Source organism: Mauremys reevesii, linkage group 9 (genome assembly GCF_016161935.1).
Source record: "Mauremys reevesii isolate NIE-2019 linkage group 9, ASM1616193v1, whole genome shotgun sequence".
Taxonomy (NCBI): domain Eukaryota; kingdom Metazoa; phylum Chordata; order Testudines; family Geoemydidae; genus Mauremys; species Mauremys reevesii.
This window is the reverse complement of record NC_052631.1, coordinates 32,563,589-32,581,338: the sequence shown is the minus strand read 5'-3', so window position 1 is coordinate 32,581,338 and position 17,750 is coordinate 32,563,589. Positions and strand designations below refer to the sequence as shown.

At 41.8% G+C, this 17,750-nt stretch overlaps 1 protein-coding gene across 3 annotated transcripts in view; it reads right to left on the bottom strand.

The window, feature by feature from the left end:
• Positions 1-17,750, bottom strand: part of DNER (delta/notch like EGF repeat containing) — a 269,472-nt gene that overhangs the window by 209,762 nt on the left and 41,960 nt on the right. Inside the window, exon 1 of one of the 3 annotated variants that reach the window (XM_039486809.1) lies at positions 12,180-12,304. The exons of 1 other annotated variant lie outside the window; for it this stretch is intronic. In XM_039486809.1, coding sequence (XP_039342743.1) covers positions 12,180-12,212 — 33 coding nt within the window. In that variant the 5' untranslated portion in view covers positions 12,213-12,304. Of the gene's footprint in view, positions 1-3,833; positions 3,929-12,179; positions 12,305-17,750 lie in introns of those variants that run through there. One more of the 3 variants, XM_039486810.1, reaches the window with a different exon arrangement.

Here is a 17,750-nt window from a genome sequence, read left to right as displayed (position 1 = left end):
CAGGATTTTTCAGTGAAACCTATTAGATCTGCCCCTTCTTCTCGTCCAGGTGTACTCAAGATGCATGCATCAGTTCCCTACATAGGATATGCTAACATTTCCATGTTTTTGTATGCTAGGCCTCCAACGCACTTATTTTTTTTTACACTCTCCTTGCATATTAATTATTTTCTATAGTTTCCACTCTTTTGCATTCCATCAACTTTTGTGGCTGAAGTTCTTACCTTTGAGTACAAGGTAAAGAATTGTTTCATATGATCTATTTTACAGTTGAGTTGTCCTAAAGAGAGACAATAATGATACCTTCATGTATTTTCTGGTGCATTTGAGTTTGGAAGACAGCAATGACACAGTTTCTTCGATCCAGAAGCTGATGACCATGGCTTTAAGAAGCCAGTTTAGTCATCTTTAGATTTGCTTTTTGCAATTTCAAAGTCTACATACCACTCAGAGTAGCTGTCTTGACCAGACCTCTAAGACTCCAATTACTCACAGCAGTTGTTGCTGTTCTTTATTCTCCTGCATTTGCCCTGATTGGTATTTGAGTTAAGAATTCAAATATGTACACTCTTGACCAGAAAAGATGGCAAGAGTGAAGTGCATCCTACAAATATCACATGCACTAGAAGAACAGGACTTTCAGAACTCATCAATTACCTTTGTGCCCAAAAACTAGTCTCCGGACAGCTTTTTGTGTTATTGCTCTCTGAACATTTCCAACTGGATCTGTAAATTCTCAGTACTTTGACTCCTCCCCACATACTTTAAAAGCCTTTTCTATAACAATCTGCCCCATATCTGTCACTCAAAATCACCACCCAGTCCAGATGTCAAAAACACACCTAAGATGCTCTCTGCATCTGACAAATAAAACAGCCATTTGTGATTCCACAGGGACCTCACACAAAATTCTTACATCTAAAAAACAATTGATGCTACAAACTCTCTAGGAAACAGCATTATAAACACTATACATAGCTATTCCATTAACATTACGTGCTACTGAGCTGAATCTCCACCACCAGCTATTAGCCTTTCCTATACACTATACTTGAGGACCTCATCTCCACCACGTAGAAATAAATGTATGTTTCATATCTTTACCACTCTTTCTATAACACATATCTAAGAAAATATCTGGGCCTGGATATCTGTCAAGTCATGTTTTACATTCACTAAGATCAGCTTTTCAAAACAAAGTAGCGCAGGCAGCAACACCCTAAAAATATCAAACTTCAGCCAAAAATCAGGCTTATTACATGCCTTTTGCTTCATAGCTACATTCCATAAAATGCTACCACACCAATGCTCTCACATTTTAGACAATGAATTTCAATTTTGCCACTTTCTTTTTACTGAATTTTACATACACTATATTTTAAACAGTAACTTAAAACACTAATGACTTTGCTCATCTCCATAGTTTGAAATTTCAAAACAAAATACCAAAATAAATTATTCATAATGGCTTCTCTATTATTTAAATATGTCAAAAGATACTACTACTAATGAAATTTCAGCATGCTGGTCTGAGGAAAATAGTTGTTCCCATTTCAAATTGCATGCATAATATAGGAGCAGAATTTTTGTCACAAAACGCATAAACTCATGTTTTATAGATTCTGCACTGAACAGTGAGATCTCCCCTGGCCACTTAATGCACAGCAAGAGTCCAGCCAGGTGCCCCCGAGCTGCTGCCTGGGACTGCAGCAGCAGCTCTGGAACCAATACCTCAACTAACCTGATATAGACACCTGTTCTACAGTTGCAAGAAACACTATCCACCCCTTCCCTAGGCAAATCTCCCATGTTCTCTGAGAAGGGTAAAAAAACTCCACACTACTACCGGCCTTTTTGTGATTAGGAAAAAAATCCTTCCTTGCCCATTAAAGAGAGTTGGCCCAAACCAGAACAGCGTAGAAACCTGGCAGGAAGAAACAAAAAATCCACACAAGTCCAAGGGAGGGGAAAGTGCAGCAAAGGAAACAGGTGCAAATGGCAGCAAGGGCCCTGGAGCCACAGGGCCAGAACTAAGGACCCCAGAGGTGTCTTTCCCCTCCCACTCCAGTCAAATCTCAACTCTCTCAGCAAGCGGGGATGAATGGTTGGTTTCACAGGAGCCACACTGAATTAAAGCAACTTCGTCCACCACACTTTCTGGACACCAGTGGACAGGGGAATAAAGACACTGAAAGCACAAATGAGAGACTCCCTGCTCTCATTTCCAGTGCCTGGACCCAGACCTACCATGGCCCACAGCAGCTTAGAACTACGGTCACACAGAAAGTCCAGCTCAGCCCCCTACAGCACAGGCTTGGAGCATGCTAAATGCATATGAAATCATCAAGAAATTAAGCTATGAAGCTTTAGCAAATCTCCGAGCATGTGCAAAGTTAATTTTTTTTCCCAAAGGCTAATGACTTGGCCAAATTTGATCTGATTTTCACAGTGATGGCAAATGGCATGTGCCTGGCACAAAGGCCACCCCCCCTACCAAATTTCAAGTTGCTATGGCAAAGCACAGGGGCACTAAGTCTTTTCATAAAGAGGTCACCAGAAATCTTTAACGAGGACAAAACATACTTTTCTCTAGCCTCATTCTCAGAAATGGCTGAAATTTCAACAAACAAACAAACCACCTGACCAAGGCAAACACCAAATATGGGAAATTTCAGCCCTAACATTTAAACTTTGGTAAAGTTATAAGCAACTGATAAAAGAGGGACTTATAATGGAAAGTGCTGGGCAGCCTTAATAAAAAAAATCAGTGCTACCAACCCTGCCTATAAAAAAAGGAAAGCCCATGAAGAAGATGAGTTTGAAATTTTCATACTGTGTGGAATCTTGTTCTACAGAAGGTAGGGAAAAGATGCTTGCACACAGGACCTGAATTCTCCTGTCACTATGCAGTAAATCAGAATGAACTCTACTGAAACCAGTGGAGGAACACTGTAAACCAGGGAGTATAAGGCCCCATATGAATAATGTGTGTAAAACACCATGTTGTTGGACAGCTCTCTATCAGCTCTGCATCACAGAAGGCTGCAAAGAATTAATGATTTCACCTAAATTCTAGAATAAAGCCATTCTGAAGCAAAGTTCTGTAACTTCTCATTTTCTTCCCTAAAAAAAGTGCAATTTATACTGAAAAAGCAGACCTCATCTGAAACTACATTCTAGAACACCAAGCTCAACTTCCCAGTACCTACAGTAGGAATAAAAATTGTGCATGAGGCTTATAATAGTGTTCACTGGGGTTAAGGATAAAGGGCTACATGCTCTGATTTATACCCTCTTGCCATAAAGCCCTGCACCAAAATACCCCACCATGAATCCAATCTCAAGAACCTAAAGAACTGCTTCTCACCAGTTTGGTGAGGTAAAGGAGGTAAAATCATGGAGGAAAAATTCTGTCCTGCAATACTCTGATGGCTCATACTTTTGAATTGATCTCTGAAGTAGAGGAGACTGCTCGGAACATCTTGTTTGTTCAAACCATATTGGGAACTTAAGTAGAATTTAGAGCACAATTAACAGATGATTTAAGAATGCTGCTCTGGTGTTTAGAACATTTGGAAGTAGGGAAGAACCCAGAGGATCATCAGGTATCAGATTTCAGAGCACAATGATCTAATTTCAGAGATAAGTGTATGTGACTCAGATTACAGAATTTTGCCTTCAATATTCATTGAAGCATGTCATGAATAATATAGGAAACAAATTGTATTTTCTTACGGTTACCAAACAAAGGTTTCTAGCACATCTGTTCCTCTTATTTCCCTGTATAAATAAATTAAAGAGTAGAAAGAAAAAGGGAAATATTCTTTTGTTACCTCATTAGTATCTTCCATGCACACAAGTATCTGGCAATACTCTTGATTTACTATAATTTAAAAGCCTTTCTGATGTAGTTCAGAAATCATTTCCCTCACTCACTGAATTCCTCTAGTTTATTTTCTGACCTATAAATCACTCTTATAATCACCAGTATCTAACAAGCCTGTGACCTATTCCTCCTTGATAGTCCTGACACATCTTTCCATTACCTACAATTTTTTTTATTACTACCAATGGATTTAGAGCCATCCACTTACCAGTCTCTTGTGGAATATCTTTGAAGTTTTGAATAGTAACTAAGAGTACACATAAAATTGGTGAAATTCTCCCTTGATGAGTTCAGTGAGTTTACATGTGTTTTCATCCCCAAATCCATCCAGATTCTTTATACATGTTTGCAATTTACTGCAATTCTATTTTATCACAAGCATTGGCTTTAGTTTTAAAAAGTGATTATTTCACAAACCTTACCAACATGATATGCAGTATCTGCTGTGTAGCCATAATCTCTCTCCAGGATCTACAAGAGAATTAATTACTTTGTTTGGGTCACCAAAGTGAAATGTGGAACTACACAACACTGAAAATTCAGAAAAAGCAGAAAAGTGAGCCTGTCCAAAGAGCTTTCTTTACTAAAAAAAAAAAACCCCTCAAAATATGCAGTTTGGCAGCACATATTGTTTCTGAAAAAAACATGGTCATTACTGCATCTTTTTAAAGGGTATCTATTTCTTCCTGTACATGTATGATTAACTCTCATTAACTCTAATGGGAGTTGTGCTAACTGAGCTGGTAATAAATACCTTCCTTTTGAGAGGAATGTATCAGTATATTTATACTCCAGTATATTCAAACTCACTTGTAGGCATGGAAACATAATCTCTTAACATTTAATGCACATGCACCATTTTCAGGGACAATACTGCATGCCCTCTTTTATTAAGCATTCATTGTCATTGTTTTCCCACAAGTCATTTAGCAGCAAACAACAAGGCTCTAATTCAGGAAAACACTTGCACATGAACCTAAGTCTCATTGACTTCAATGGGGCATAAGCATGTTACTGAACAAAGCTCCTTTCCTGAACTGAGACCCAAATACTGTTCTGACAGGAATTGAGTATTCCTAGAAGGATTACCTGATAAGTACTTTTTATGTTTTCAAGGGCAGGATAGAATCTATCCACACTTCCCCATAAAATACACACATAATATATTTAGAACAATGTATCCTCCATTTTGGACAGGAAATAAAATTATGTGAATTACAGAAAATGTTCTGTAACTCACTGAGCAACACAATATAAATAGTGCTCAGGTGTGGTGGTAACTGTAGAAAGACTTGTGTCTAAAAGATTCTGGAAACACATGAGAGGGAAAAACACATTGGCTCAATATTAGTAGTAGCACTTGCAGAACTGCTCAGGTTTTCCTTCTATAGCTTCTTGCTCCTTCAGCTGACGACAGAAAATGGGCAGAAAGAGATCTGAGGGGCAGAAATTGCATGGTAAGTCTCATCACTATTCACACATTATTTCCTTACAAGGCATTACATAAAAATGTGGGGTTAGGTCTTTGTACAGGGAGTTAGACAGTCACATTAACGTTCATCTGGGGGTTTTGAGCCCAATAATCAATTATGTGTATTGGATATGAATATGTACATAAAGGCCATGGGTGCACGTAATGGAGGTGCTAAGAGGCTAAGCCTTCCCAAACCTCATGCCACAGAGGTGGAGAGGGGGCGTTAGGAGGCAGTAGTGGATTACTGCATGGACCCATGCCCAGAGGTCCCAACCAATCTGGGGCCACCAGAAAAATCTTGCTTCCCACCACAGCCAAGCTTTTCCAGTCTCGGGGTGGCAGCAGGTGTGGGGGGGTGATGGTGCTGGAAAGGAGCAAACGAGGGCAGGGCCTCAGGGGAAGAGGCTGCTTGGGGGTGGAACGGGGCGGGGCTGGGGGGGGAATGGACAGAACAATGCAGGGAAGGGGCAGAATGGGGTGGGGCCATGGGTGGAGCCGCAGGCAGAAGGGGCAGAATGGGGGAGGGGTCCAGGCTCGGAGCGCCACCACTGTGGCCCCAAGCCAGGGGGGAGGGCTTCTGGGTTCGGAGCCCTGACCAAGCTCTCAGCCCCACTATACCCCGCCCCAGCCAGGGCCACAAGGGGGCTGACAGCAGCAAGTGAGGACATGGCCTCGCCGGAAGAGATCAGGCCTCGGCTGGAAGAGGCTGGGCAAGGGGCTGGCATCCCCAAGGGGAAGCTTCACCTGCCGCCCATGATAAAGGTTTTATAAATTTTATTTCCTCTAATAAACTTCAGTCCATTTTAGTAAACTTTCCTGTTTAAATCTCTCTTCCCTCTCCCTTAATTGGAGATCTCCCAATTAAAACATTCTCTCACATAGTAAAGGAACTAAAAATCCGAAGTAGTCTTTATTGAGCTGTTCTATCCCTTTGTGTCTGGTTGCTGAAACAGAAAATGCACGTTTCATGCTGTGCGAGAAACCAAGTAGGATAGTTCTGTATTGCACTGAAAGACTATCTGATATGAGCATAGTGGCCAAAAGAAAAACATTAAATTATAGTTCAAAAGTGGAGAAGATTATGATTGAAAGGGTGTCTCTCTCAATGTGTGTTAAAAGAACGGAGCTAAAAATGAGGACTAGAGCAATGATTAAAAGAGACTAATGGCCTCCTCTTCAGCAAATGTTTCCTTTAGCAGTACACAAAAGAAATACTAAATACTTTCCAAAGAGAGACATTTTTCTAAAAACATTACAAGGAAAATATTCTTAAACTGCTTTTCAGTACTCTTTCAAATTATGCGTGCAATCTGTCTACATTATAAGGCAAGAATGCAACAATTTACCACACAAAACAACATTTCTTTTTAGGTTAAACTAAACTAGTCAGATCTCTTATTATGGAACCCCTCTCAAAGCTGTTGTATAATGTGACCCTTATAATGCACATCTCTACAGAACTTGCAAGTCCTGAAGCAACACAAAACTGACCAGATCAATTATCAAGAAAATGACCCAGAACTAACATCTTGTCACAACTGTTCCATACTGTCAGAGACAATGTTACTAAACAAAATTAATTTGCAACCCACAGCTAGACAGTCTTCACCAAGAATTACATTTTCATCATTAAGCTCCCAATCATCAAATAGAAAAGAGTCTATTGATGCTGTTAACTGAGTTTAGACATTTCCTGAAAGTTCCTTTTGAGCATGCTTACTAAACAAATAGAAAATGGGTAGGTAAAGAAAAAATGAGAATCTGTTTATGAGAGCCATTTATGAAGCATATACATACAGCTATTTTTGGTTTGTGCTTGCAAAGGCAGAGGACTATGGACCTTAATAAATATATAGTGATACTTTGTACATGCACAGGGCCTTAAATCACAAAGAGTTTCACAAAATTGGTGTTCTTGCACATTTTTTGTTGCATAATGGAAATAGCAAATGCACAGGGGACAAGAACACTGACAACAGAAAGAATTAAGACAATTAAATGGAAAAAGCACCAATCAGAAAAATGAGGTATAAAACTGAACATTCTGCCAAGCCCAGAGAAATCCTGTTTACTTAACTAAAATTTGTTCAGAAATTAATCCAAGCCAACAAAGACCTTGCCAATAATGGTTTGGTTTTGTTCCCACTATAGATGACTTGTTCGTAGAGTTTTTTCGAATATATTAGCTAAACAGTGGACTTTTGGTCCTACTTGCAAATTGCATTTCTGCAAGGGACTCCAAACCAGAAACTGGGTATTTGCATTGCTTAGTAGTAGTAAATAGTTACATAATCATAGCACCAAAATATCTATAGTCCTATCAGGATAGCACTGTGCAAACATACATCTTAATCAAACAGTTCTACCAATCAGCCAGCAGAAGACTTTGATGGTTCCATCTCCTCAGCTAGCAACCAGCCCTCATTAACTTCTCTAGCAGGAATCAAATTCTAATGTAAAACAATAATTCTGCATTGTTGGAGCCTCTTGCAGAAATCCAATTTACAAGCAAGAACCAAAATTCCATTTTTTGCCAGGGGATGGTATAGTGAGGAGAATGAGCTCCAATAATCTAACATCACCTTAATACCCTGATTGGACAGGTTTTATCTGGAGGAACTAGCTGGAGGATCCCTGGATTACAGTACTGTGGACACTATCCCTAAAAACTAGATGACAAGAAACTCTGACAAAATGGCATGTTAAAGTATGTTTGAATCATACCAAAAGACTGCTTGAAAGACTTCCTCAGAGGCTGATTCTCTCTCCACCTAGGAGCAGGCCATGTTATAAGAAGCAGCAACAAAGAATCCTGTGGCACCTTATAGACTAACAGACGTTTTGCAGCACGAAGTGGGTATTCACCCATGAAAGCTCATGCTCCAATACTTCTGTTAGTCTATAAGGTGCCACAGGACTCTTTGCTACTCCTAAGGAAAGTTGACTTAATCTTTTGGGATAAAGAAGAAACTTTATTATTGTGGAAACAAAAAATGGAAATCAGCAAAAGAGGTCCACTAGCTCCAACACACATTAGACAGAAGTACGAGCCACCAGAAGGGCTACTTTTAGCAACAGACAAAAGTAAAAAAATGAGCTCCAAGGGCTAGGAACTTTATTTAGGCATAAAGGAGGGATCACTGATCTAGATTTCACCAAAATCTGTTCTACTTCCCTGAAATCTTTCTACTACTTCTCCTCCTCTGAACTCTTACTCTTGTTATTAAAAGTCTTGCTCACACAAAGAAGTTGCACCTGTTTAATTTAAATCAGTTAAAACTGGTGCAGCTTTGCATGTGGATTCTTTTATGTCTGTTTTAAACTGGTTATATTGGTTTACCTTACACCAACAAAACCTGATATAAAAGTCCATACACAATAGATGCACCAGGGTAGATGTCAAGGTATCACCACCCACTCTGAACTTTAGGATACAGATGTGGGGACCTCCATGAAATAACCCCTAAGCTTATTTACCAGCTTAGATCTAGTTGCTGCCACCACCAAATAGTTTAAACAAACATTTGGAAACTCTGTCTTCCCCCGCAAATATTTCCCCAGTCTTTATCCCCCTTTTCCTGGCAGGATTGAGACTGATTCACCTCCCACCAATTCCTGGTGATCCCAGAACCAAAAAACCCTTGGATCTTAAAACAAGGAAAAATCAATCAGGTTCTTAAAAGACGACTTTTAATTAAAGAAAAAGGGTGAAAGGAATACCTCTGTGAGATTAGCATGCAAGCTACTCTCACAGACAACAGATTCAAAACACAGAGGATGTCCCTCTGGGCAAAAACCTTGAAGTTACATAAAGAAACCCAATTTGATTCTCCCTCTTATGCAAAACGAAGTCACAAAAGAAAATCAACATAATCTAATACATTCCTTCTCTAAATACTTACTACTTTTAAGAAATGTTAAATGGCTGATTCCTGGATCCTTCATTCCGGCACAAACTTTTCTGAACAGACAAAGGACTTTTCTCTCTCTTCCCTCTTTGAAAACATTTTGTCTCCCAATTGGTTCCTCTGGTCAGATGTCAGCTAGGCTATGTGAACTTAACCCTTTACAGGTAAAAGAGGAATTAACCCTTAACTGTCTGTTTATGACAGCAGACTAGGCCTATGGGGCTGGAATCCATTGAGTACCCTCTTAATGTGTCCCTTAAAAGTGTCTTTTGCTGAACCCTGCCTTCTCAGCGGAAGATCCTTATCTAACCCAAACAGGAAAAAAGTTTCTCCCTGTCTCCCAGGTCTTGATTTTGGCCTTCTAAATCCTAGCCTTTACTGACTGAAAAAATACCCACAGTGAAATAACACAGCAGTTCTAAATAGGGGGTCTGCGGCCCCCTGGGGGTCTGCAAACTCTTTCATGGAGGTTGCAGGGCCCTGCAGCTAAAACCCAGAGCTCGAGCCCCAGCACCTCCTGCGGGGCCAAAGCCCTGATCCCTGGCGCCTTCTGCAGGGTTGAAGCTGAGAGCAGCAGGGATGAATTCTGGAGCCCCGGTGCTCCTCATGGGCAGAAGCCCTGAGCCCATGAGTAGAGTTGGGGGGCCCAAGGGTGTTACCCCCTTCCCCAAAACTACAGTGCAAGCGCAGGGTAGTCCCAGGGCAGCTCTACATACACACCCTCCATCTCCTTCTCTCCCCGCCCTCTGGCCAGGTCGGAGGTGGGATGCCAGAGCCAGGCAGCTTGGGGTAGCTGCTGCTCTGGCTGGTGCCATGGAGCAGGCAGCCGCAGCGTTCCCTCGCCTCCCACTGCTGCGGGGTGGGGTTGAAGCTGCTCCTCAACTCCCAGACTCCTTTGCTCACGCAGCTGGTAAGAGCCACCTGGGCAGGGGGACCAACTCTGTAGGTGGCAGAGCCCTTGGGGAACAGGGACAGCAGGGGAGCCCTCCCTGAACCCTGAGCTACTTCTCTGCCTGCACCCTGAGCAGTTTTCAAACTCTTTGAGCTGAGCCCCACACCTTTGAGTTATAATTTTTGGTTGCACCCTCCCTTCAACCCAGGCAGGCTGGGTGGCCTGCTGAAGTGAGTCAAGGGGTGGAGGTGGTGCTCCCTCCCTGTACCCCAACGTGGGGAGCTGGCTTGAGCCCTGCCTGCCCTGGCCCACTCAAAATAGAAGTCAAACTACACCTATGCCCAAGGGTCAACCCCCCGACCCCTGGCCTGGAGCCCTGAGTCCCCCCATTCCCTTGCTGGGCCCTGGAGTTTTAATAGCATATTGTGAGGGGCCTCAAAAAGAAAAAGGTTGAGAACCCATGAAATAGCAGATCTTGGAGACAGACAGCTTTTTCATCTCAACTTGGAAGACAGTTCCAGACATTTCAAGGTTTCCCTCTCACAAACCAAGTGTTTAGCTGTAGCTTTTTCTAGAGTGATGTTTATAAACTGGTCTTTGAGAAAACAGTTACAGAAGGTGGGGCAAGACCCTGCTCAATGCCATCACATCTCAGTCCAATTGGAAGCCTCTAAGACAGGGGTAGGCAGCCTATGGCTTGCGTGCTGAAGGTGGCACGCGAGCTGATTTTCAGTGGCACTCACACTGCCCAGGTCCTGGCCACCAGTCTGGGGGCCCTGCATTTTAATTTAATTTTAAATGAAGCTTCTTAAATATTTTAAAAACCTTATTTACTTTACATACAACAATAGTTTAGTTATATATTATAGACTTATAGAAAGAGACCTTGTAAAAACATTAACATGTATTACTGGCACGCAAAACCTTAAATTAGAGTGAATAAATGAAGACTCGGCACACCACTTCTGAAAGGTTGCCGACCCCTGCTCTAGGACCAGCATTACTGTCTTTAGTCTTCTCACAACTCTTGGGATGAGTGGAAAGATGGGGACCAAAAAGGAGGCAGCATCAAAATAGGGTGTTTGTCCACTCCATGTTCTGTACGGTGCTAACTACTTCGATACTCAAATAATGTGAGCCATTTCCTGTTAATTACTGTGATGTATTAGAACAGAAGTGGGCAAACTACGGCCTGCAAGCCAGAGCCGTTTTAAGCCGGCCTGCAAGCCGCACCATGTGGCTCGGCAAGGGCACTAGGTCAGAGGTCGCACCATGCAGTTCCCAGAAGCTGCGGCATCACCCTGCTGCAGGTCCTATATGCTCCAATGGGAGCTGCAGGGGCAGTGCCTGCAGATGGGGCAGCGTGCAGGGCCGCCTGGGCACACCTCTGCATAGGAGCCAGAGAAGGGACATGCCACTGCTTCCAGGAGCCGCTTAAGGTAAGTGCCAGTCAGATCTTGCACTCCCTGAGCCTCTCCCCACGCCCCAACCCCAGCCCTGATCTTCCTCCCACCCTCTGAACCCCTCAGTCCCAGCCCAGAGCACCCCAATCCTACACCCCAAACTCCTCATCTCCAGCCCCACCCCCCTGGACCCCAACCCCTATTTTGTGATCATTCATGGCCTGCTATACAATTTCTATCCCCCGATTCAATACCACCTACAATAGCCTTACAACCCTCTTTTGGGTCGGGACCCCCAGTTTGAGAAATACTGACTTAAGGGTTTTATATGTTTAGATTTTTAAATACATATTCATGGTTTGTTACAACACTGTGAAACTTAAGATTTAAATATCTGAAACCATGAAATTCAATATTTTAAAAATACTATGACTGTGAAATTTAACAAAATATATCGTGAATTTGGTAGGGCCCTAACAATGGTGCATCAAAAGCAAAAATTTGAATTGATATAAAGTATAAATTACTTACAATATAGATTTATCTCTAATAATTGCAGAGAGCAAAATCAGACATAAAATAGCTATCTGACAGCAAGACTGTATCCCTCTTATACCTTGTACGCAGTGAGAGCAAGATCTGTGAACATCTCTATCACCACCAGTGACGCTAGACCACCAGGGAGCAAGGAGGGTCAGAGTTGCCCACACATAGTGGGAGCTCATCCATCTCTTTGGATGTGCTCCAAGAGGCACCTTTACACCACCCCTATGTAGCCAGTGTCTGAAGCAAAGTAGTCTGGCCTGCATTTTTCAGTTAGCATTAGAATGTTGAAGAAAAATTACCAGTGGAAACTAAATTGCCCAAATACACTCTCAGGATGCAATCTTTTATTAATTTTAAGATGATTTAAATTTTGTCTTTGGAAGAAGAGGGGGACAAAATGGTACACATGATGTGGGTGGCTAGATAGCAAGATGAAATGCTGCACACAAGTATATTAGCAGCTACTCTCACCTGAAAGAACAGGGTATCCATTACTGCCAGATGGATGTGGTGAGCTGTATAAGGGGTATGAATGCACTATCATCAGAGTACTTACTTATCCAAGTACAAGAGATGTAACCGGGAACTTGGACTGGTTAGCAGTACCTCTAACTTAAAGTGCACTTTTATTCTGAAGTGCTAGAAATAGCAATTGTTCTTTGTTATTCTGACTACCAACCTTGCAATCTCAGTGTGGGATCTGGGAGTCATGCTAGTTTCTGTAATTTTAATGCACTATCACCAATAATAAAGGTTCTGAAGACCATATTATGTCCTCTATTATAGCTGTGCAACCCCACTGCCTTCAAAGGAATTACACAGCTGTAACTGATTGGAACTTCATGAACTCTTCTCATTCTCTGTCAGCTGTGTTGGTTGTGCCAGGTTAACAGCACTAAACAGCAGTTAAGACTTGTTTTTGTCACTCAAGTACACACTTACACTTCTGCGTACAAACAGAGAGCTGATTTTAGAAGAGATCTTTTCACCTAATCAATTTTAAGAGTGCAGCAATATTTTTGTCCCAAGGATATAAAAAAGAAACACCAATGTTAAGTCATTTTCAACAATTCTGTGTGTGCAGAAGAAATAGAAATAATATTTTAAGACTGCATACTGGGAAGTCAGTAATCCCCTGCAAAATGTACAAAAGAGTTCACTTTCTGACCGTAGGGAACTACCTGAATAATTCCAAAGCAGCCCCTAGAAGTTTTCCTATAGCAAATTTCAAACATGAATAGAACTAACAGGATATCTGAGAACATGGATATATGCATACACAGCATACATTATATATTACACACACACGCTCAGAATGAAGTCTTGAGAGTATACAGGGAATCTAGATTGGGATAATCTAAACTATAGGAAAGAAAAACTGAACATTTTATTGTCAGAACTATTTCTTAAAAAACATATGTAATTTTCTGATTACACAGGATTGCGTGCCCATTTAAGTACTGTGATAGACCCAGGCCAGTTGGGTACAGCAGAATAGCAGAAGGCAGATATACTGGCCACTGGATTAACAGTTTTCTGTTCCCTGATTGACCAGAGCAGGGGCTGCTCCAGGCTAATGAGAACACCTGACTCTAATTAACCTGCAAAGAGTCAGGTGAGGCCATTAAGCTAATGTGACCACCTGACTCTAATTAAGGCCCCGCTGATACTATAAAAAGGGCTCACTCCAGTCAGGCAGAGGAGAGCAAGTGTGGCTGGTTAATGAAGACACCCGCAAACCATCGGTAAGGGAGCCCTAAGGTAAGAGTGAAGAAGGGAGAAGCAGGAGAGCTGTGGGGAAGTGGCCCAGAGAAATGTAGCAACTCTGGCAGTGAAAGGTTGGCTGCCAACAGCTGCTACCATTAGGGTCCCTGGGCTGGAACCCGGAGTAGAGGGCGGGCCCGGGTTCCCCCCAACCTACCACTATAGGAACATCTCCTGGGAGGGGACAGGCCCCTGTCAGGACAGGAGGATAAACTGTTCTGAAACAAGCCCCCAGGGACAACAGAGACTGTGGGAGTTCTCTCACCAACCTCCTTGCTGGCCTATAATGAAAAGGGCTCAGTAGACTATAACCCTGGCCCTAGAGAGAGAAGGGATATGAGGAGGGTCACCGTGAGCCACTGAGGCCTGGTCTACACTAGGGTGGGGGGTCGAACTAAGGTACGCAACTTTGACTTCAGCTATGCGAATAGCGTAGCTGAAGTTGAACTACCTTAGTTCGAAGTACTCACCCATCCAGACGCCACGGGATCGAAGTCCACGGCTCCCCCGTCGACTCCACCACTGCCGTTCGCGGTGGTGGAGTTCCGGAGTCGACGGGAGAGCGTTCGGAGTTCGAATTATCGCGTCTAGATTAGACGCGATAGTTCGAACTCCGAGAAGTCGAACGCTACGCGTCGACCCGGCAGGGAAGTATAGACCTGCCCTGAGGCTAGCATAAACCGCCTAGAAGCGCAGGACCCACGGGAGCATGGTCAGAGCTCTGCCACAGTACCTAAATTTAGATTTAAGTCCTTAACTTTAGGAACTCATGTCTGATATCTGGACCCATGTTGAAGACTGAAATTAACTTCCTAATGTGAAAACTGTGCTCCAACATTAACCAGCCACACTTGCTCTCCTGTGATACAACATACCTGTATCATTTAGTGGAATCTCATGGATTTCAGTGAGATGAAGTAACTAATTCTTCAGAACTGGCTGTAGTTTGTGTTGAGACAAAGTAAGTGTTTGGTTTGTCTCTCTATGCTATATATTTGATTAAATTTAAGTTTGTTTTTCTTTCTGGCCAGCTATTGATTCTTGCATCTGAACCTCTGAATTCCAGGGACTTTGGGTGCTTTAAGAAGCTAATTTGCAATACACTTCCTCCCTGCACAATACTTTAGTAACAGAAAACTTCCTAAAGGTTTACACTATAAGTCTATTCTTGGAAAAATTTCTTTATAGGGTCATTCAAATACAATTAGACATTTTTAATCAAACAAATAACTTTGTACCGACATGCATCAGTCATAACAAATTGTTACTAATGAATTTCTCTGGAAAAATTCATTCACTATGAAGAGATTACTTTGTACAATAACTCCCCACTTAACGTCCTCTTGCTCAACTTTGTTTCGATCTTGCGTCCCTGGTCCATTATAAACATGCTCCGTTTAAAATTGTGCAATGCTCCGCTATAATGTCATTTGGCTGCCTGCTTTGTCCACAGCTGGCAGCCCCCAATCAGCTCCCCCATGCCCCCAGCACCTCCCGCCCACCGGCAGATCCCACAGATCAGCGCCTTCCCCCTCATCCCCCCACCTTCTGCCCACGGCAGTCAGCTGGTTTGCAGTGTTCAGGAAGCAGGGGAGAGACGGGGAGACTGCACGCTTCATCCTCACTCCTCCCGGCTCCCTCCTGAATGCTGCAAATCAGCTGATTGCTGGAGGCAGGGGAGGGAGCGAGGATGTGGTGTATGGAGTAAAGGAGGAGGAGGTGGGAGGGAGAGAAGAGGCGGGTTAAGGCTGGCTTGCAAATCCTGAGTGATGACGACCCTGACAGGGAACGCAGCTACAAAGTGATTACGGGAGTTGGTCATCTAATGACTTGCTATAAAGACAGGGGGGAAAAAAGGAAAGCAAAACAACAATTTCAGGTTGTTGGTTTTTTTTCCCCCGAGTTCAGAAAGTTCAGCAAGAGGAGCAGCTGGACAATCCACCCTCTTCCACTCTCTGACTCCTCCACCTCAACCAAGCTTCATACTCAGCAACGATTATTGTAGTATTTAATTATTTCTTTAAAATTCTTTAAAAACTTATACCGGTATTAAATTGTTTGTTAAAAATGTATATAATAGCTTTCGTCTGGCAAAAAAAATTCCCTGGAACCTAGCCTCCCCCCCCCCCCTTTACATTCATTCTTATGGGGAAATTGGATTCGCTTAACACAGAATTGCTTAAAGTCGCTTTTTTCAGGAACATAACTACGACGTTAAGTGATGAGTTACTGTAGTCAATTTTGGAGGCCTCATTATTTTGAAAATGGAAACAAGTACTAAAATACAATTAAAGTAGCCTATTTTCTTTGTGAAGCAACAATTAACATAAAACATATTAAAACTGATTGCAAATATAATTTAAATGCCACAGTATTCTATTTGGAATACTATAGTGGCTATAAAGATCTATAGCATTTCAAAGTAATAGCTGATAGACCATCAATCTGTACCTGCGTAAGCAATTATGCAAACTGATAATAACCAATATTTTAATTTAACGTATTTTTCATTAAAAAGGAGACACGCACCAAAAGGTTTCTTTAATCTCTCCTCCTTTGGGACCCGCTCCAAACCCCTGATCATTTTAGTTGCCCTTCTCTGAACCTTTTCTAATGCCGGTATATCTTTTTTGAGAGAAGGAGACCACATCTGTACGCAGTATTCAAGATGTGGGTGTACCATGGATTTATATAAGGGCAATAAGATATTCTCAGTCTTATTCTCTATCCCTTTTTTAATGATTCCGAACATCCTGTTTGCTTTTTGACTGACGCTGCACACTGCGTGGACGTTTTCAGAGACCTATCCACGATGACTCCAAGATCTCTTTCCTGATTAGCTGTAGCTAAATTAGCCCCCATCATATTGTATGTACAGTTGGAGGTTTTTTTTCCAATGTGCATTACTTTATATTTATCCACATTAAATTTCATTTGCCATTTTGTTGCCCAATCACTTAGTTTTGTGAGATCTTTTTGAAGTTCTTCACAGTCTGCTTTGGTCTTAACTATCTTGAGCAGTTTAGTATCATCTGCAACCTTTGCCACCTCACTGTTTAACCCTTTCTCCAGATCATTTATGAATAAGTTAAATAGGACTGGTCCTAGGACTGACCCCTGGAGAACACCACTAGTTACCCATCTCCATTCTGAAAATTTACCATTTATTCCTACCTTTTTGTTCCCTGTCTTTTAACAGTATTTTAACAGAATTTCACTAAGAACTGTATGAGGTGAATCTCTTTATGGTGAAAGTGCAATATACAAAAGTAGATTTTTTTTTGTTACATAACTGCACTTAAAAACAAAACAATGTAAAACTTGAGCCTACAAGTTCACTCAGTCCTACTTTTTGTTCAGCTAATCACTAAAAACAAACAAGTTTGTTTATATTTGCAGGAGATAATGCTGCCTGCTTCTTATTTACAATGTCACCTGAAAGTGAGAACAGGTGTTCACATGGCAGTTTTGTAGCTGGCATCGCAAGGTATTTAAATGTCAAATAAACATTCATATACCCCTTTATGCTTCATCCACCATTCCAGAGGATATACTTCCATGCTGATGATGCTCATTTAAAAAATAATGCATTAATTAAATTTGTGACTGAACTCCTTGGAGGAGAATTGCATGTTACCCACATTCTGCCATATATTTCATGTTATAGCAGTCTCAGATGACCCAGCACATGTTCTTCCATTTAAGAATACTTTCATTGAAGATTTGACAAAACACAAAGAAAGTACCAATGTGAGATTTCTAAAGATTTACATTTAGCTGTATTAAAAAACATATTCGCTTGAGTCCTGTTTATCAAGTGATCCAGATTGCTCTGACTCAATGACCTGTCATCTTCATTATTTACCACTTCCCCAAT